This window comes from Marmota monax, unplaced genomic scaffold (assembly GCF_021218885.2).
Source record: "Marmota monax isolate L192 unplaced genomic scaffold, Marmota_monax_Labrador192_F-V1.1 WCK01_AAM20220418_F8-fsc00152, whole genome shotgun sequence".
NCBI classification, from domain to species: Eukaryota; Metazoa; Chordata; class Mammalia; order Rodentia; family Sciuridae; genus Marmota; species Marmota monax.
This window is the reverse complement of record NW_026694348.1, coordinates 3,663,495-3,685,099: the sequence shown is the minus strand read 5'-3', so window position 1 is coordinate 3,685,099 and position 21,605 is coordinate 3,663,495. Positions and strand designations below refer to the sequence as shown.

The following is a 21,605-nucleotide window of genomic DNA, read 5'->3' as shown; positions in this document are numbered from 1 at the left end:
AAAAAAGAAGCAAAACTATAATGAAGAGAATATAAACAATCTATTTGTTACTTGACATGGAACACTCCCCATCCAGGATAGAGCAGTTTGGGGCAGAGATTTATGTCATTTTTTAAAAATGTTTTTATTAGTGCATTATAACTGTACCTAACAGTGGGATTCATTATGACATAATCATATGTGCATTATACCTTGACTATCATTTCATTGCCCACTGTGTGAATACTATGAGCACTATTTACATACCATTTATTCTACAAATATGATTTTTAACATTCCAACTTTGAAGTTGATAAATGAAGCATGTAAAGCAATCAGTTCCAGAACAGGACACAAATGTTTTGATTCCTAATTACAAAGAAACCATGGTATAGAAGACACTTAAGATAGAGCAGAAGGAAGATACTCTGTAGTGGAGAAACTCTACCAAGACTACCCAAGAAAGACAATGTAGAAGTGAAGGAACAGAAAATATTAATGTACTTAAATTACAAATAAGACAAGCAACTTAAAAAATAAGACAAAAATTTAGAGGAAAATGTAAGGGCACTTTCATTATCACTTGTATCTGCTAAATAAGAGTTAGAAGCAGTACATTCAGTGTTGGGTGGTCAACCATCAGAAAATTAGAAAGAAAGATTATTAGAAACTTAGTCCTCAGATGAATAAAGTTGAGATTAGAGGAAAAAAGCAGAGACTTTTCATTTATGCTCTTCTAAATTTTTTAATCTCATTTTCCCACTTTACAAATAGGTGATTTTTCAGTAGTAAAAATTTAAATCTGATGTGAAAAGTACATTTGTGTATGCTTGTATATCTTCAAATACAGACATAACAAAAATGAGAATGTGTTGCGTTCTTTTAAAATCAGTCTTTCTGCTTAATATTTCAAATATTTTATTTCAATAAATAGGTAAATAGAGAGATGAAGGGCTAGGTAAATGTTTGATAAAGACACCAAAATTAATAGAGATCTTTTTTGGTAATGCTATTTTCATCGTAATATTTTCTAATTTTTCAAATAATCCATATTAATCTCAGAATCAGAGGGGAAAGTCCTTTTTGAAAGATTAAAACAAAATAAAAACACATGCCTAGTGGAAAACATAAGTGAAGTAGCATGGCTCCGGCACAGAGCTCCCTTCACTTTCCTGTCTCTCTCTGAACTATCTCCAGACCTGGTCCCTTCCAGCACCTCGCCCCTGCCCTGTTCCAGGGGCACTGATTCTGCTGCCTCATTTCTATTGCTTCTGCATCCTCTCAACCTAACTCGCCAGCAGTGACTTTCCTATCTAATCTACCCATGATAAAAAGGCAGAAATAATGTTAAGCACTGCTATGTTCATGCCCAATCATTCCCCTATTGAAGAGGTAACAGATTCTGCATTGCCTGTAGATCTGTTAAAACTTCCCTGCTTCATTCTCATAGCTAGTAGCCCACCAGCCCGTGCTCCCCTAACTCTCAAGCCCTCTGTTCCCAGGCTCTGGCCACCTGCCCCTTCCTCTGACCCATCTCATGTATTTCCAAGCCTTTCCATCTTTCCACAAAGAAAATTTCAATAATACCTTCAAATTCCAGCTCCACTTCCTTCTTCCCCTCAAAGCCTTCTCTGATCATTTCATCTTCCTTTCTTTTAACTCCTGCCCCTCTCAGCCAAAAAAAAAAAAAAACTATGCAGTTTAGTACCAAAAAGTCTTGTGGGTTAGTTGTGTCTCTCCTAACAGAACACAAACACTTGGGAGTAAGCTTGTGTCTTAATGTTTTTTGTTTCCCCTGAGCACCTACCACAGAGTGTATTCATGAAGAATTTAACTAGTATTGATTATATCTCTGGTTTCACAAAAATTAATCTGATGTCAACTCAAATCAATTCTAATTACTAATCAAGAGATTCTGCAAAAATGGTACAATGCAAGAGGAACTACAAGGTTAATGAGAAACAGGCATCCTCTATTGACTTTCACACTATTCCATATCATAAATGCACTTCTAGTTATCCAGGTAGAGCTAATCAAAAAAAGCAACCAGATTGTACTTCCAAATGGCATAAGTCTTTAGTTATCCTATTGATATAAAGGCCTTTGAGATACACAGGGTTCTCTAAGATTTATTATAACTTAGCCATCTAATCGGAGGCCATAATTTATAACCCTCACAGTGTCTAGCACCTAGGATGCTTTACAGAGTAGGAAACAAATGGGAAATTTAAGAGATCAAAATATTGTAAAATGTCCAAAAAATGTTTTTAAATGAAGGTAAGTGATACCTAAAAATGCTGGCACTTATATAGATGCTTCCCAGGAAAATCAAAGTCTCAACTTCCAATTTGCTATTACATACTATCTGTGTCTTAATGGCTATTGTCTTTATTGAACTGAAAAATTTTAGTTTGATACAACTGCAATATAAATTCAAGATGGCAGGGAAATTCAGAAACATCAATGACTCACATAAATAGGCATTAAATGTAAGGACTCAGAAACCTTGATCATTCAAACAGTGCCTGACACCACAATAAGTTCACATAGTGAAATCCCTTTCCATTAAAAGGATGAGGAAACCAAGACCCAAAGGATAAAATTACTTACCAATTCACACAGAAAATTCAGCAAAGCTGGGCTGAAACCACAACTTAATATAATCATGTTTCTTTGCTCTTGATGCCTTTAACATTTTCAAGTAATCCACATTATAATTAAAACTCAAGATTCATATTTGAACCACCTACCTACCTGACAATACATAATGTCCCAAAAAATAAATCTGTGAAATAAAGATTTACACTTGCAAAATTTATGAACACTAAAAACTACTAGTGGTAAATGCAAATTTAAACATTATTTGATTTGTACTGTCATTATTAAAAAATTAATTTCACAAAAATAATAGATTCATGTAATATACCACTTTCCTTAAAGGACTTATTTCCTCTATATAGCTTGCTATGACCTAGTTAACTGCCACCTTCTCCATCCTTGGTCACTTATGTTCTAGTTGTGTCACAATTTAGAATCAGCTTGCTTACCTGCAGATACTAGGACAACTGCGGTAAACAAACTCATCTCTTCATCGCTAAGCTGCAGGGCATTTAGCTTCTCACTAAATTCAAACATAGAGTTTAGCAGATCCCCTGCTCCCATTGAGTGTAGATCATCCACACTATACTTCTTTCCACTTAAGAAGGTGACAGTACGCTCTTTTGCATCAAATAATGATGCAAACCGTACCATTAAAACCTGGAAAAAGAAAAAGACTTAAATGTATTTGGAAAAGTTCAATAGTAATACTAAGAAATAACTCAGTATTCAAGTCAGTTAAGAAACATTCTACACACACACACACACATATATATATATAATAAAAAGGAAGCTATAAAGGGGAAAAAAAGTTTATTTTTACCTAGAAAACACTTTAACATAATTTCTCTACCAAAGCAATAAATATTCCAAGGAGAACATCAAGAGAAATTCAGCAACCAAAGGCAAAATACATGAGTCCTATGATACTCTGAAACTCTAATAGTTAAAGATTTTGAAACACAAATATAAAATTAAAGCAGTCAATAACACCAAGAAGTTTTAAAATGGGGCCTGAACAAAAGCATTAAATAAACTTAGACCATCAAATACATCACTCAGTCTCTGTACCAAAGTAAAAAGAATAATATTTCAATGCAGCAACATCTGGAAACATCAAAACACCAAATGCAGACAAGGCAAACACAGCAGATGCCCTCTAATTAGGCTACTTCAAGAAACCATAACCCAGAGAGACCACACACAAGATAACTATCACAATAAAAGTGTTCTAAATGCCAAGTCATTATTGCCATTCAAACCAAATCAGTGAACAATCCCATTACTTACCTACAGCATTCCCTCCGTTACACTAACTGGTGACATCTATTGTCATACATTTCTCTCATAATCAAACGAACACTGAACAAACATCTTCCTTTTGCAATCCTCCCAAGCAAGGACTTGTTTTACCCAAGACAGTTCAAAAGGAAGTGAACCTCCGATGAAAATGTTGTTACCTTAGAATACAGCAATACCAAGACAAATCACAAGGTGGAAAGAATACAAGTCCTGGAATCTGGGATTTGTGTTCTAATCCTGGATGTGTTATGAATTTACTGGTAATCCAAGAAAAGTCTCTTGGCCTCTCTGGGCTGAAGTTACCTCTTCAAAACAAGTGAACTGAACTTGATCACTGATTTCCCTTCTGGCTTTAAACCTTAAGTTTAAAGTTCTCCTTCAAAAAAAAAAGCTGTAAGTGCTACTTTTTAATTACTCCGTAAGTACTTTATTTATGAAAATGTCTTTTCTGTTCTAGTCCAGGTGCTCCAGAAAAGACAGCCTGGGGCAAAAGCTTCTGTGGACTGTAGACAAGCACATATGAAAACAGGAATGAGGGAAAGGAGACAGAGAAGAGAGCAAGCAAATATTAAAGTATGTATTACTGAGCAGGCCACCACTGAACAGCAAGTACAACTGATAGCTCCATCTTGTGGGACCATCCTAGGCTCCTTTATCCTGCTGATCAAAGGCTCAAAGATCTGGCCCAGCAGACATCAACTTTCCACCACCCCCCAAATCTCAGTTTTTGCTTAATCTCAGAGTTTTGCAGGTCCCAAGACTTCTCACACCTCAGCAAGCAATAGGGAGCCCTGGAGCAGACAGAATAAAAGGTACCAGCTCACCAGGTCCAACCCAGGTGGGAAGCAATGGCTGCCTCAAGCCCAGGCTGAACACAGAAGAAACAGAGTAGAAAAATTAGCCAAGGATCCTAAAGCAAGGTGAGCCCCAAAGGATCTGAAATGGCACATAGAGACATCTGATAAATCCTGAAAATATTCTACAAGTTCCTAAAAGACAAAAACCATATTCTGTTCTCCCTTCTGATTCTGATTGAACATAAGAAACACCAAACTAGGCTATTAGTAGATGTCTAACACTATAGAAACCACCAAGTCCGCCCCTAAAACTAATACAAGAACTTGGGAGTTTATATGCTAGGGATACAGAGTCCCTAAGTCACAAGTAACTCTGGATTCACCTAGTTTCTTACCAAAACCCTGAGATGGTTATTCTTTTCTTGGTAGCTTCAAATCATGAACTATAAATACTTACAGAAAAGAATGAAAACACCAAAGAAAATGAGATACTACATGTCCTATATAAATATTTAGGATAACTAAAACCTACCTCAAAAGTCCCAGCTTTTAAAAGGTTGACCTGGTCATGCTGAGAGAGATCTCTGAATCCTGGAATACGCTTTGCAAATTCCACCACTTCTTTCACTGCTGGAGTGAAGCTCATGGAAAATTCTTCCCAGATTTCATGCCCTGATTTATGTGGATCCACATATGGAGACTTACTCATTGGACAAACCTAGTATACACAAAACAGAAAAACTCTTTAACTGTAAGAGGTGATGAAGAAATTTCAAGAGTAGTACCTCAGATGTCAAAAACCCTACAATGAAAACAGCCCCCAAACACAAGTAAAATCTACAGATAAATTCTCCATTTGCTGCTCACACCTTAATATAGGAAGCCTCATGGCAATAAACAGATACAGTTGCACATTGTCAATTTACAGTAAAAATAAATTCTAGTCAATGAAAGGTGTGTAAATATTTAAAAAATAGAGGTATTACAACCTTCACATAAGAAAAAGTCTCACAGCAACCCAATTTAAGTAATAATTAATTTACTATAAAAAGAGGTGGCTAAGCAAAAATGCTACCTGTAATCTATCACAAAAATCTACTGCACAGGTTTAAGAGTTTGTTAACACTGCTGCCACCTTATGCTGCTATATAGTACTTTAGGTTTTTTTAAAAAACAAATTGACGTATATTTGATTCTCAACTCTGTTAGTTATGACCAGTTATAACTATCTCCTCCACCCTCCGCCCAGCCCAGTGCTGAGAATGAAACTCAGGGCCTCACGCATGCCAAGCAAAAGTTCTAACAAAGATATACCCCAGTCCATAATTATTTCTTAGATGAGGCAATGATCTCTAAAAGGTTTGGTGACTTATCTATACATAGCTGGCAGTAACAGGCTTACAACCCAAGCCTATATTTAGTTATTTTAAACTCACTTATTTCTAAATAGGCAAAATTACAATGTTGTGATTTCCAAGAGGAAGACAGTAAGGTGTTCCATTTTTTAGACAAGGTCACTGACCTTTTTGTTTCATAAACAATGATGTGATCACTGACCTCCACTGTTCAATTAAGAATGACTACAGACACAAGGTGTACTTTCTAAATGCAGACTAAGGGAGCGAAAAACAGGAAGCCAGGAAGTCAGGAGCGACCTATAATGAAACATGTACTGTATATTCTATCAGTAACCAGACTTTCAATTTTCATTAATCAATTTGAGATCCTAGAAAGGGACAATTCTAAAACCATGGAGGACAATCATGAAATCAGAACCCCTGAATGCTTAGGAATGTTTCCTTCTTTAAGGAAGCCACAAGGCTTAACAAAATATAAGTCTATCTTTCACACAGATCCTGGAACTGAATATTTATAAAGGACAAAAACTGGACTAGAGTCGACTATTTTGAAAATGAAAAAAGACGACTTTAATTACCTGGTGGTAGAATAATATCAAGCACTATCAAAGGACCTCATGGTTTAAACTGGAAATGGTGTAGTACTGTTGTTTTTGATGAAATTTTGGCAGAATAGTAACACTGTATTTTCATGTAGAATGTTGTATTTGATGAAAAAATTTAAATGATATGAACAGCATTAAACTTATCTCACAGAATGAAAGCTGAGAAAATCCTTACATTAGCTTATTAAATTGAAATATTCCTAAGTTCTCAAATAGTAAATCATCTATATTCTATATTCAAAGACCTTTCTGCATAATAATGGTTATGATGGCACATGCCTGTCATCCCAGCTAAGAAGGCTAAGGAGCCAAGAAGCTCAAGACCAGCCTGGTCAACAAAGCAGGATTCCATCTCAAAAAAAATTAACAAAAACCTCTCTCCACCAAAATCAAAAATTTCTGACTATGGCAAGCTAAAAGATCAGTCCTTTGGAGAAAAATCCCAAAGCTAATACAGTACTAATTAATCACGCTACTTAAACTTTCAAAGGGATTTCTAAGAATTAAAGGCCCAATTCTGTATGAATAGTATTTTACATAAAATCTTAATCCCAATCACAGTATCAATTAAATCATATGCTTAGACCTAGCCTTGTGTGAAATTAGCATTCCACAGAGGCTATTTATTAAATTCTTTGACCTAAATACTATACAAAATCAACTCTATAAATTTCTTAGGCTTTCTGACCCACCTCCCAAGTTGGTACTTCCCCACATAAAAGAAAACCTTCAAAGCTTTCCTTGATACAAGGTGAGCAAAAAATTGATTGCACTATACCAGATGCATCCTCCCTCCAGTGTTGCACAGGTAACTATTCTTGTTCTCATTCTGAGAAAATCCATCTATTGGAACTCTATCACATACTCTTTGAGTATAAGCATTGGAGAAGTTCATACAATGTCCATTTGCAATACAAATGGCATGCCCATTTGGGTAATGCATTATGTTCCTCCCTTTGTACTGTCCATTGAGATGCTGCTGGCTCTCACTACAAGGAAAATGGCTATTAAGCCCATTGCCACAATGGTCGTGATTTAAATTATACTGCTCCATGTTCTTGGGAATCCGCTCTCCTCTCTGGGGCTGCATGCTCTCAGCTGAGTTGTCTCGCTGCTCTTGATTATACATAAAGGTATCCTTGTGGGCTCTGGTCACCATGCCAATCACTTCTTCCTTTGCAAAGTCAGAAGAGGGAGGAGGAGAGCTTTTGATGTTTTCTTGCTCCAGCTGGGGTTTCGGTCGCAGCTGTTCCTGGGCTGGTAAAGCTGTCTGTTCATGATGTTCTACTAATGTGTCATTCTGCAAGTGACCACTGAACTGGCTGTTCATCATGGTCTTCATCGCACTTTGCATTTCAATTAGCATCCTCTGTTTTTCACGCTTAGGAATACGACCAAACCGAACAGCTATTAAAGAAAAAGATATTTAACATATAAATTCTAAGTAAGATCTCTTAGTACAAAAAAATTACAAAAAATTATCTCTGATAGCTAAGGCCTTTAGTCACACAAATAAAAAACATCTATATGTCTCTGGACCAAATTTTTCTAAACTTGGTATTGATGTTCCAAAGAAAGTAGGAAACCGAAGGAAATTTTTCTATTCTTCTAAATCAAAACTAAGGAGATTTATTTCCTAGGTATTTTACAAATAAAATGTAAGAAAGAAATATAAAATTAACTAATGAAAACCACAATTTGAAACAGACCAGCATTACTAACTTGCACCTATTAACAAGGCTGAGTGAGGGCGCTGTTTTCAGGCAGGCCTGAGGGATTCAGGACCCATGACCAGGAACACTGACCAGACCCAGCAGGCACAAACACTCCCAAAATGCTTAACTCATCAATTCCACTTGTAAGCTTACTCTCAAGAACCTAAATGTTAAATTATCTATGCCCCAAAAGCACATTATCATTTTTGGCTTCCTAAGAAAGACAATCACTTTAAAACACACATACATACAATCAACAGAAATGTAGTTATTGGAAAATACACTTGCTGTGTTTTAATTAAAATCAATGGAATAAACAAAAATTAGATCAGTCACCCGCCACTGTTTTAGAAGTTAGCCTTAGGAAGTATACGGTCCCTAATAATCCTATCTCCGAGGCAAAGAAAAGCTATTTTCTAATCTAATATTTAATCAAAGATAATAAAAATTCTATATACCTACCTAGCAAGAAAGCCTTCTACTCTAATTGTAGCCTCTAACAATAACATAATCAAAGACAAACAATTTTATCATGTTTCATATTTTACTCCTTCCCTCACAAATGACTATTGGTTTTGTCTTTTGAGGCAATCGTATCTATTCACTATTTTCTCTTTCTTTCCCCCACCCCCACTAGGGACTGTGAATCCAGGGATGCTTTACCTACCCAGCCCTTTTGTATCTTTTATTTTGAGTCATGGTCTCACTAAGCTGCTGAAGCTAGCCTTGAACTTGTGATCTTCCTGCCTCAGCCTCTGGTGTTAGGTGTGCACCACCACACCTGGCTCCATTCACTATTTTTATAGTGCTAGTCTTACAAATACTACAAAATTCCAGACAACTGAAAAAAATTAATTATTCAAATCTCTTATTCTACAAATTCCTCATTGCAATATTCAATTTCTGTATCTGAGGATATTCGAGTTAGAGTAATCAGAGGGATTGCCTAAATACTCCTCTCTAGATAAATAGAACTGCTCGGCAGTTCCTAACTATCCACACTAGACTAAGGCCTCTGAAAACCTCACATTCCTCTATCATGTTACAGAAAGACATTATCCAGAAATGATTTTCCCTAACTACAAGAGAAGAGTCAAATCTTCAATCATATCAAACATAAATACCACTAAGAATTCCACAGATAAACACTTTTCTTTTCAATGAAAATGGATTATGCCAGAATTGAGCAACTACCTCCACTTCAGGTCCCAATATTTCTTTCAATTTTGCATCTCTTCTGCATGTGTTCAGAATCTGTACACCAAAGCATATTTTCATCTCAGGCTAAAAAAATTATAGACAATTCACGTAAGAAATGGGTTCCTCAGTAATCCTAAGAAATGAAGAGTCCAAAATTCCTATGTGAAGAGAAACCAAATCTTTGTCTTAGAAAAAGTCTTCAAATTGTTTAGTGGGTAAAAATGGGTTTTTATAAAAAGTAACAACATCAAAAAAAGAAATTAAGTCAAAAGCTGTTTTGAGATGATGATGCTAAAAACTGATTTTAATGAATTTAGTGTCCTACAAGGAATCGAAATGTGCCTCCTAAAATCTGCTTCACCCTGAACATAAGAGAGCCATGAGTAACTGGCTGACAGCTCTGGGTCCTTCTGAGGAATAAAAGCCCAGGTTCATACACTTTAAAAACATTCTTTAAACTAGAAACATACCGTCTCTTGACATTCCCACAGACAGACACTTTTTGAAGCGACACTGCTGACATCTGTTCCTATTCATTCTCATTATAGAGCAGTTTTCATTCTTCAGGCACTTCTTGTATTGGATGTTTTGCTGAATACTTCTCCGAAAGAAACCCTACGAACAAAGGAAGATTTACCCATCCTTTAAAAACATTGAGATGAACTCCACAAAAGCACTGCTTCCTCACCTATCTACTATGAGACTAGCTACCTGGGAAATAATTTCAGCTTAGGACAAAGGGAAATATAATACTGACACACAGAATCATCTGGATTCTTACTGTTATGGATAAGCAAGTGCTGTCTATACACTGACCTAACCAAGTTTTTCTTCCCCATAAGGATTCTCTGCACAGACCCAAAGTCCCCCTTCACCACTTGGTACCCTGCTACCAAGTCCCCACCTATAGCCACATCTGCCATCTCATACTTCTACTCACATACAAATTCTAAAACTTTTGAAATAGAAATGACTGATTCTTATAAGATTGGTAGAGAAACATGTTTGACAGCTATAATTCCCTCACCAGAACCCTGAATTACATTGGTAGAGATTGGTCTTTCCTGAATCAGCCAGGTCTTCATCATGCGCCCATAGGCCGGTTACCACCCAAGGAAAGACAATTCCCAGCTAGAGGACTACAAATTGCTACCTTCACTACACACAGAATTTAAGTACATGCCCTGACAGGTCCTCAAAGAACTCTGGCTTAGTGGTTCCCCAGAAAACAGAAAACTCAAGAACACAATTACCAAAGTATTTCTTTCCTCTTTTTATTCTTTCCCCTGTACAAGGGGTTGAATCCAGAGGTGCCCTACCACTGAGCTACATCCCCAGACCTTACTATTTTTTATTTTGAGACAGGGGACATGGTCTAACCATGTTGTCCAGACTTCCTCAAACTTGCAATCCTCCTGGCTCACACCTCCCAGGAGCTGGGATTACAGACCTGCGCCACTGCACCCAGCTACCAAATTCATTTTAAACTGCATTTTACCTGCATATTATGAATGACTACACATTTCATCTTTAACCAGTACCTGTGGGATATCATGTTTTTATATTTTGTGACGGTTATATTACACACTTGAACATGTAAGAGCTAAGTTAAATACTTTTTAAAAGGGTATTAAATAGGCATATGCATTTATCAAGAATACACAGTGAATTTCATTCACTTTGGGCTTTTATTTTCTTGCTATAAAGAGAAAATAATACCTGCCTCACAACTACTTCACATTTTTGTAAGTGTATACATATTATATGATTTTTGAAACAATAGAAAAGAGATATGCCAATAGAAAATAGTAAGTAATCTTGCAAAGAGACTTAGTCATTAAAACTAAATCAAACTCAAACTCCAATTTACTTTGAGCCACCCTAGAGAAGATTTCCTCTTTCATCATGTACATTCATTATCTTGTTCATCCACCATATCCTGCCAAACTGGATTTCTGCTTTTGGCCTTAAGTCAAAAAAACAACGAGAACATATGTCTTCATCATGCTAATTTTTGATAACAGGAGAAAGGACTGTGCCATATATTAAAGAGACTCAGGGAGAAAAACTATTGGTTGGTTGACTGATTCCTGGGATAAACTCAAGAAGACTATCTCTTTTTGGAATTATCTGACCAATGTCCTACTAGTGATAGCTAAGAAATACTCAACTTGCAAATTAACTACATTCCCAAGTGCTCAAGATTGTACTCACTTGTTTAAGATATTACATTTTTACAAGTAACTAGGAATCATTATTTCCAGCTCCCAGTACCTGACATATCAGAATATCAATGTATCTAAGACCTGCTATGGTTTGCATGCAACACCCCAAAAGTTCATGTACTAGAAACTTAATCCCCCTTACAGCAGTGTCAAGAGGTGGGACCTTTAATTGGTGATTAGGTCATAAGAGCTCTGCCTTCAGGGATGGGCTATGTTGTTATCCTGGGTGTGGGTTTGTAATAAAAGTGAGTCCAGCCCCTTCCATGCTCATGCTCACATTTCTGCTTGCTCTTCCTCCCTCTCTCCCTCTACAGCGCTTTCCACTACATTATAATGTAAGAAAAAGGCCCTCACCAGACTAAATCCCTTGATCTGAGACTTCCAAACATTCAAAACTCTCAGCCAAACAAATTTTATAAATTACCCAGGCTGTGCTACTCTGTTATAACAACACAAACAGAACCAAGACCTACTTCAAAGTTCTGTTTAAATGAAGTTCAACAAGGTAATAACAGTGCCTTGCCTGTTTTGCTCCATACTGCTTCCCAAACTCCCAGAACTGTGCCTGACACAGTTTGGTGTACCCGGCTCACACCGTAAGCCTAACTGAGATGGCAAATGTATTTTGATCAATACTTTAAAGAAAAAAGAAATGCTTTCACTGCATTAAGAATATTTTTCAAAACAAGTTACATTTAGACACTACATAAATGCATAATACTTGAGAGGAACAGCTGACTTCTTTTTCCCTCCCAGATATTCAAATGTGGGAATCTGCAAATCTAACCCCAATTTATTTTACCCCAGAATCAGTAGTTTAAGGAAACAAAAGCATGTTTTACCTTACAGCCTTCACAAGCATGAACTCCATAGTGGAATCCTGATGCCACATCCCCACAGACTTTACACAGTAGAACCATGCCACTAAATTCTAGAGCACAAACAGACACGAAGTGAAGAGCTGGAAGAAAAACTTAAAAAAATATTTTCTTTCCAATTGAATATTTTATTTCACTCAACCTGAAAAATACATATCTGCTTTCATAATGTAAAAGAAAAATCTCCACACCAAATTAATAAGAGTAAATCACAGTATTCTTTCTTTTTTTATTTTTTGTACTAGGGATTGAACCCAGGAGCGCTTTACCACTAAGTTACATCCCCAGTCCTTTTTGTTTTTTATTTTGAGGCTGGGCCTTGCTAAACTGCATAGGTCCTTGCTAAGTTGCATAGGTCCTTGCTGGCCTGGAACTTGTGATTCTTCTACCTCAGCCTCTCACATTGCTCGAATTATAGGTGTGTGCCCTATATGCAGCCATGGTTTTCTTTTAAATACAGCTTATAGAACTTCCAAAAATACCTCAGAGTACTTTTTTTTCCCCTTTCTTGATAAATTTTAAACATACTCTCAAATTTTGTAAATTTGTAGTTGCTTTGCAGCAGATATGAAATCAGAACCAAGAAAATAATTCTCTTTTGATAAAAATTAAGATTTTAAGCAGAGAAATCAATCAATAAAAGATGTGCAAGGATGTCTCCACAGGCAGCTGCACTCATTCCACTCAACTACGGGAGCAGCCAAGTGTACTCCTTCTGACCCTCCCCTCTGCCGGTGCTTGCTACTTCCACACTCACTCAGGAACCCAGATCCACTTCTCACTGGTTATCCCAATTCTGCTTTGTTATCTAATCCTAAGCATTCCCAACTCCAACTTCAAGAAACTAAACCCTGTCCCACAATTCTTTTTAGTCTTTTGTTCGAGAAACAAGATTCAACACTAGGAGTCAAATAGGAAGATATGTGATAAAAGGGGATACCCTAGAAGAAACATGTTCAGGCAGAGAATATAACTACATTGACAGCCCCTAGGCTGTTACTTTTAAAATCACTGCTGATTTCTTCTATACTGATCTATGATTATCCAGAAGGGAATGAAAATTATACTCAGAAATATACTGACTCCCCCAAATGAAAAGTTGATCAAATAAGCCCCACCTGCAATTAATGGCATCAACCTTCAAAATATTTAAATCACTTACTTGTCACACCACTATGACTCTTTGTCATCCCAGGAGCACTCGATTTGCTTGTTTTCATGGAACAATCTATTCGGTCATTCTTCAGGATGCCTTCAATATTGGAGAGATCCCCATTCTTGGAATTACCATTGGTATCAGAATTAGAGCTATTTGGAGAAGATGGAACAGAAGAGGAGGAGGACTGGAAGCTATTCTCAGAACCCTCACTGTGACAAGAGGCAGGGCTAGAGGCCGAGCTGGAAGAACTGATATAGGCGATCACACCTCCTAGAAAACAGAGAAATCAGACAGTTAAACACAATATGCATTTTTTTATTTTTGCAAATCTGAACATACTAATTTACCAAATTGTTAGTAAAGTCACTCACTTTAGAAACAGGTTACTAGTATTAAATGTTTGCTTACATTAAAAAAGTAAAAAGGAACCCATTCCTTTATTTCCTACTACCCTTTTGTTCCACGAAGGTCAAAGCACAGGTAACTTCCACTGATTTAAAATGTGAGAAGGTCCTTGAGGGCTTGATTTCTCTGAGCACACACAGACCCAAACCTAAAGCCTTTCATTTTCCACTCTTTTCCTAAAAGGGCTGAAAATCATCCCTGAGTGACTTCATAACTTACAGTAAACAAATTGTTCTGGCTGTAAAGAGATCTGGTTCTAGTCCTCTCCTTGCCTCCTCCATTATCCCCTCATCAAACAGTGTCATAAAACAATGAATTCATCATCTGCCTCCCGAGCACTTGGCTGAAACACAGTTGATGGGGAGGGAACAGATGTAACCTTTGGATCTTCAGGTAAAGTGATATATCTCACAACAGGGAATTTCCAAAGGTTTGTTGCTCCCAAACCTTTTGTTTTGATGCTCTCTGAAGACCTCTATGACTGTCCACTAATCCGTAATCCTCTCCCTCCTCCACCCCATTATTCTGCCACTGGACTTGCAGGCTCTGAGCAGCTCCTAAGGAATCCAGACTCACAACTTGTTCTTCTGACTCACTATTCATAGTACATGTTAAAGAGGCTTGAAAGAAGAACTCGGGCTACAAGAATAGTAAGGCTGCAGCTAATGCACTCTTCACAAACCTACTCTCAAAATGCAGCTTACCAGTTCACCAATGTAAACCCCACAATCCTCTGAAAACTGGCCTGAACCTCCCAGGTTAAGACAGAACCCATAAAATTATTCCCAGGGTATAATTTTCAACTTCTCAAATAGATAAAAGGTTGCAGGAGTAACCTCAAGGCCAGATATAGTATTTTTCCAAATCCCAGGCAAAATAAGTCATTCTCATCCTCCCTGCCAAGATCTACCATATTTTCTTTTCTTCTTCCCTCCATCATCAACAAATATTTATTGGCTTTTTTGGTATGCAGCATATAGAAAGTTTAATTATCTCTTTGATCACTGTCCTAAAATCTTATATAAACTACTGTTTTCTGTTTCCATCTATTTCTCAAGTAGACCATGAGCACCAGGTGCACAGTGTAAATTCTCTGTACATGCTTCACAGATAAGTCTGCCATAAATTGTTTTTAAGACCTATTTTCCCACCTTTATAAAGCCCACATCCAGTAACACAGACAAATCCTAAGCAGTGACAAACATTACCAGAAAGCCGCAAGTGTAACACAAAATACCCACTTCCTGACAACAGTCTTAATGTCTATATAGAGCAGAAAGGAGAACTCTGCACCTTTCCAAAGTAACAAATGCAATTTGAGAATTCATCCTGAAATAAAAAATATTCTCTGCTAAAGAGAAATGACTCCCCATTCTTTTTTCCCCCCAGATGAGAAGCCATGATTTACCACTCATTCTCTCTCTCTCTCTCTCTCTCTCTCTCTCTCTCTCTCTCACACACACACACACACACACACACACACAGAGCAAAAATAGAGGCCAAGGGCTGGGGATGTAGCACAGTACTAGAGTGCTTGCCTAGTATGTGTGAGGCATTAGGTTCAATTCTCAGCATTATACACACACATACACACACACACATATAAATAAAAATAAAGATCCACTGACAACTAAAACAAAAGTTGAGGCCAAAACAATTCCAAAGAATAGACAGACATTTTAATTTAGACAAGAAAAGAACAAGCAGAGGAATTTAAAACCACTTTTAGTCCATTATGCTGAAATTAGGTATGATATATGTATTTAGCCATCAATATACACATCCAGTCTGGGAAACCCCTGAGGAAAAAAACACAACCACCACTCTCAAGTGGTCTGAGCACAATTCAGAAGAGAATTCTCTGCCAAGAAACAATGCTTCTTATCACACACAGATTTAATGTGTAAGCTCAACTTCATTTGAATTTCACTTGTACTTCACTTTTAAAGGCAAAAACATAAATAATTGGACAATCCCATTCATTATGATACACACTCAGTACATGCCCAGCAAGAGTGGAAGTAGAAGGTGTCAATCTGCTTTTCTTACAGTTAGAGCCACTCTCCACATGCTGTCTTGCCGATTTCACCTGCCCAAAGGGAAGCTAGAGCTTCACAATTAATATGGTCCCTACTACAAACCAATCATTCTCAAAGTGTGGTCCTTGGACCTGGGGCACCAGCTGTCACCTGGAAATCTGCCCAAAATGTAAATTCTCAGGTTCCCCCTCTTCTCAGCTCTAGCATATCTGAAATGTTAATATATTCTCTTAATATGTTAATATGTTCTCTCTTAATGATTCTGATATGCAATGAAGTTTGTGGAACACCGTCACAAGTCAATTACTTCAGCTATAGTGAAATGACAAAGGACAGTTTTCACCTACCACTGATTTTAAAATCTAAAAGCTCCTAAGAGTCTAAACACAAAGAAAAATCTTCCCAGCCTTATTTTCACCCCAAGAGAAATTATGTAAAATATTTATCACCAAAGCTATCCGGTGCTTTTTCAAAATCCATGTTTCCAAGGCGAGAAGTTACCCTCAGAAACATGCATTTTTGCCTGGCAGAGTGGCACAGCCCTTTAATCCCAGTGACTTGAGAGGCTGAGGCAGGAGTCCAAATTTGAGGCCAGCCTCAGCAACTTAATGAGACCCTGTCTAAAAATAAAAAGGGCTGGGGATGTAGCTCTGCCAGTAGAATGCCCTTGGGATCAATCCCCATAAATCCCCAGTACCATGAAAAGAGAGGAAAAGAAGTATGCATTTTTAATAAGCTTTTTGTAAACTGGAGTTTAATATGGCTACAGGAAATTCAAACATAAATTGGCTCACAGTTGTAAAGACTGACATCTGCTTGACACAAGTGCCCCCAGATCTTCAATACCCTGTGAATTCAGAGAAACCATTTTAACCTGGAAGTCTATCAAATGCCACATTACTGGGCCATCTGTCTTTATAAAACTTTTAGAGATTTGAAGTTCACGTTAGGAATTCTAGGTGTTAGCTGTTACCTTTTTTACACTTAGTACAGGAAACAAAGAAAAAACATCGTTTTTAGTCCTCAATAAACTCCCTGAGGAATGTTTGTCTTTCCTAAAGTAGAGCCTTAGGTAGAAAGAAAGATGAGAAAGTGATTTTTTTCCCTGAAATAAGACTTTCCTAGGGCCAGCATTGTGAATCAGTCATTTTTGTTCAAAGTCTTCTAACTACCTCTGCTTCCAAATGAACTTTTAGAAAGCAGAGCTCTCCAGATGCCTTAAGAGTTGGTTAAAAAGCAACAAATGAACAATGGAAAGTGTTGTAATTACAACATCATGTACAACCAGAGAAATGATTCCATTTATGTAAAAAATTAAATTAAAATTTTAAGAAAAAATGTTGTAATTAATTACCCAAAAACCAACTTCCTTCACAAAAGCTCCAAAATCAATCCTGAGAAAAGTTACTGTGCTACCACTATCAATTAAGATGCCATTCCCACCTTGGAGGAGTTCAGGCATTTGTACCAGGGACACAATCTAAGATGACTCACCTAGAAGCAGCTGCATTCCCCCAACAAAATATTCAACGCTGAGTCAGTTGTCTTAACATCCATTCTTTCTACTACATACCAGTCTACCAACCTGCGGGTTATATTTAATTTCCTAGAAGGTAAGGACTACATCAAGTAGTTCCTCAACCCATGAAGAAAGGGAAGTAAAACTACAGTCATCATGTACCTATCAGACACCAAGCATAAAACGACACAATCTCATGTCACATATTATCCTCCTAAGAGTCCTGTGAACCAACTTCCTTTAACCCATGTTATAGATGAGCAGTGCAGCTCAGAATGGTTAAGCAATATAGCTACTCTGCGGCAGGGCCAGAGCTGACAGCGGAGGCTGTGTGATCGAGTACAGACTACCACATCTTACTGAGAACACCTGAGCAAGCAAGCTACTTTCAATCTCTCTAAACCTGAGTCACTGTCCATAAAATGGAACCATCTGCCAGTTATTACACAATGAAATGGTGCTCGTAAAAGGGATTATTATTAAAGTGCTTTTTTGCACAGTTTTTGATGATAAAGCAAGAAAGGTAAAATCCCCAAACCAGCAAGTCCCAACCCCTCCGGAAGTAGGCTGAATGTACTTCTTAGAGGCCTTGAGCTAAAATTAGCTGAGGCAGAGTCTTCTCTATTTTTAGCTGAAAGGGACCCTGGCACTGGGCCAGGTTCCCAGGCTAGGGCTTACCCAGTGGTCAACTGCAGACAAACCAGAAGTCAATATCCAATTTGCACTGTTGGAAAGCACTGCTCCTGCACACACTGGTGTTTTCTTCCCCCTTTCCAGGCCTGCCCACCCTCCTGGCAAGTATGCTGAATGTCAAGTCACGACTATACTTTTTTTGCCTTATGACTTAGAATAAAACAGTTTTACCACTGAGAAATTTCAATTTTCTCATCCTAAAAGCAGGCTATAAGTAATTCCCCCTTCACAGCACCATAGGGTAGATCTAATAGAAGCACCAAACTTCTGGGTCCTGGGTGTCTGGACTCCAGAGTACAGCATAGTCCCTTCCCTAAAAAGTCTCAGAGAACCACCAGGTAAACGCACATGGAAATGTGAGCAACATTTCATACAAATGACTGATATGCTGAGGATCACACAGAGCATAAAGAGGGCAGAGATGGGGGGGGGGGCAAACACAGCAAAGGTGACAAAGTCAAAGTGAGGTCTTAAAGAACTTAGAAATTAAATGATGTATCACTATGACTCATTCTTAAATGGGTGACAAAAAAATGTAAAATCAGCAGCACTTTCATCTCCATGCAAATTGCTGGAAAAAGAAGGCCAAGGTGGAATCTTGCGTCTGGGAGGGGAAAAAAAAGCCAGCTTAACTAGCAACAAGGTTAAAAAAAAGAGACCTATGTGGATATAAGGAGGCTGTGCACATGGCAGTCTTTTTAACCAGCTATGACATCACAACTCTGCAATTCAAATGGATCCTTACAGTATTTCCTTCAAGCCCAACACAGAACCACCAACTTGTGCATACATTTTCAAATGTTATGTAAGCTAACATCTTTGATGGCAGCATAGTATTCTGAGCAATCCAAGTGGACTTTTGGGTTCAAATTCTTACTCTATTGCTATGCTAAGTTATTTAGCTTCAATTTTCTTAGGCCCTCACCTTTAATATGTTGACAACGGTACCTTCCTTCATGGAATGTGAGGGAAAATATATATAGTGGATCTGACATACAGTCTGAGATCAATAGACAGTGCTGTTATTTTGCCATTATCATATTGGAAGAGCTCAATGAGAACAGCTCAAACAAATCTAAACCCCCTTTTCCTTTCCTTCTTTCACTTTTTAATGTCATTTGAATCCAGGTGTTTTCTCTGTAGCTTATTTCCATACTAACTTTCTGAATTCCTTAACTCCACTAACTAGCCAAGCAACTTCCTACTTCACTTCTGATTGTTCCCATTATTTTGCTATTTCTCTCTTTGTGAAGATTTCTTTGAGCTTTGTCCCTCTGATTTTTTCCCCAAGACTGGAAAAACATAGAATACAGATTTGTAAACATAATAAACTGTGGGAATATCTTCCACTTTAAAAATCTGAATTATAGCCATGGTTATGAAGGATGTGTAGTGAGTCATCTTTTACTTTACACAATTCAGAATACTCAATCAAAATCCTACTGTGACAAAACTATACAGTTAATATCTCTATACAAACTTCTCACTTAACTATTTCGCATCCTTAACTAGGGGAGAGCAGAGATGCAGTGGGTCATGAATTACAGACAGCAAGATGAAACAATCACTGATTGGACTGTATCCTTGTATATACCAATCCTAGAGAGAAGAGCCAAAGGTATGTATGCCTCACAGCACTGAAATTAGCCCCACCCTGGTCAATATTTACAACCTAAAAGAAGTTAAAGGGAATTCTTATCAAAACTCCCTTTGACAGATGGCACAAATTGTAAATATATTGGCTAAAAGCTTGTCAGCCTTGAACCTGGGACCAAATAAATAACAGAAAATTTTAGAAGGTAAGTGAAAATTCCTACACTTCAGGTCAAACAATTATCTGCACTATTTTGAACTCTAACTTCAAAACAGTTAAGTGAAAAAGGTTCTAGATGATGGTGGCAAGATTACTGTGAGTCAGCAAAGCAATATGCCAAAAAAAAACTAAGCCTGCCAGATAATTCATCTGCAGCAAGTTCCAAAACAAAGAAGGTAACTTGGAACTTGGTAATTGTCCAACCACTTCCACAGGAACCTATTCACTTCTGGATGCTACATCCCAAAGGGCAAGAAGGATGAGTGGTCAGGGAAAATTAAAAAAAAAAAAAAAGACACGAAGCAAGGACCAAGGGATGAGAACTACAAGTGGAAGAACTGAAAAGAACGGGGGAAGGAGCTGTCAAGTCTATCCGGCAGATTTTTACTGTTTATCTCTAAAAGTCAACATGAAAATCAGACATGTTTCAGGGAAGTTCAAACCAGAGAAAACTTCCACCACGTAAGCCAACACTCCCTATAGGTTGCAAAAATCTGAAGAATTAATACTAAAGGCTGGGTTAGAAGACAGTGAACCTGATAACTTTTAAATATCTATCATTTAAAAATTTAATTCCATAATTACTGAATGTTTTTAAATACCCTCAAAGACTAAGCAGGACTATAGGTAATCAACACACAATCAGACAAGACAAGGACTTTATTGTTATTGTTAGTAAAATATTTACAATATGCTTATTATCAAAGTATGATTTTTTAGAGGTGCATAAAACTCAATAAATTTTTAAACAAACTGGCTGTTGCTGTAATTTCATTTGCTTCAGGTATAAGGGCCATCATTTGTCTGGGGCAGACTAAAGGAGGACAAGGAGTGCTGTATTATTCTGTGGCAACTTAACTGGGTTCAAGTAAGGTGAGCAACCTGTAAATTTTTTTAATTTAAATAAAGAATGAGGGGCTGGGGATATAGCTCAGTTGGTAGAGTGCTTGCCTCGCATGCACAAGGCCCTGGGTTCAATCCCCAGCACCACCAAACATACATAAATAAATAAATAAATAAATAAATAAGGGCTGGGGATGTAGCTCAGTGGTGAAGTGCTTGCCTAGTATGCGTGAATCCTTGGGTTCATTTCCTAGTAAAAAAAAAAAAAAATAACAATAATAGAACAAGGACTGGTTTTCCATAAGATCTCAGAGTCACCTATGATGACCTGAGTCATTCTGACCATAGTTCCTAGTATGGCACTTTAACAGTAAAATTCCAATGCAAGGGGACTTTTAAGCAGTTTTTAAGACAATGAGCTTAATAAGGCAGGTCGTCCTAAACTTTTTTTTTTTTTAATCAACATCAGGGTGGCAT

At 37.4% G+C, this 21,605-nt stretch overlaps 1 protein-coding gene and 1 non-coding gene across 2 annotated transcripts in view; one reads left to right on the top strand and one right to left on the bottom strand.

Annotated features, from left to right (window-relative positions):
* Nr1d2 (nuclear receptor subfamily 1 group D member 2) overlaps positions 1 to 21,605 on the bottom strand; it is a 29,577-nt gene that overhangs the window by 6,832 nt on the left and 1,140 nt on the right. The window contains exons 2-7 of the mRNA XM_046467723.2: positions 13,820 to 14,086; positions 12,622 to 12,710; positions 10,025 to 10,169; positions 7,418 to 8,046; positions 5,209 to 5,394; positions 3,027 to 3,237 (exon numbers count right to left, since the gene is read on the bottom strand). Coding sequence (XP_046323679.1) covers positions 3,027 to 3,237; positions 5,209 to 5,394; positions 7,418 to 8,046; positions 10,025 to 10,169; positions 12,622 to 12,710; positions 13,820 to 14,086 — 1,527 coding nt within the window. The remainder of the gene's footprint in view (positions 1 to 3,026; positions 3,238 to 5,208; positions 5,395 to 7,417; positions 8,047 to 10,024; positions 10,170 to 12,621; positions 12,711 to 13,819; positions 14,087 to 21,605) is intronic.
* Positions 21,206 to 21,278, top strand: Trnaa-cgc (transfer RNA alanine (anticodon CGC)). Its single transcript has one exon. It is a non-coding gene; the product is annotated as a tRNA-Ala (tRNA).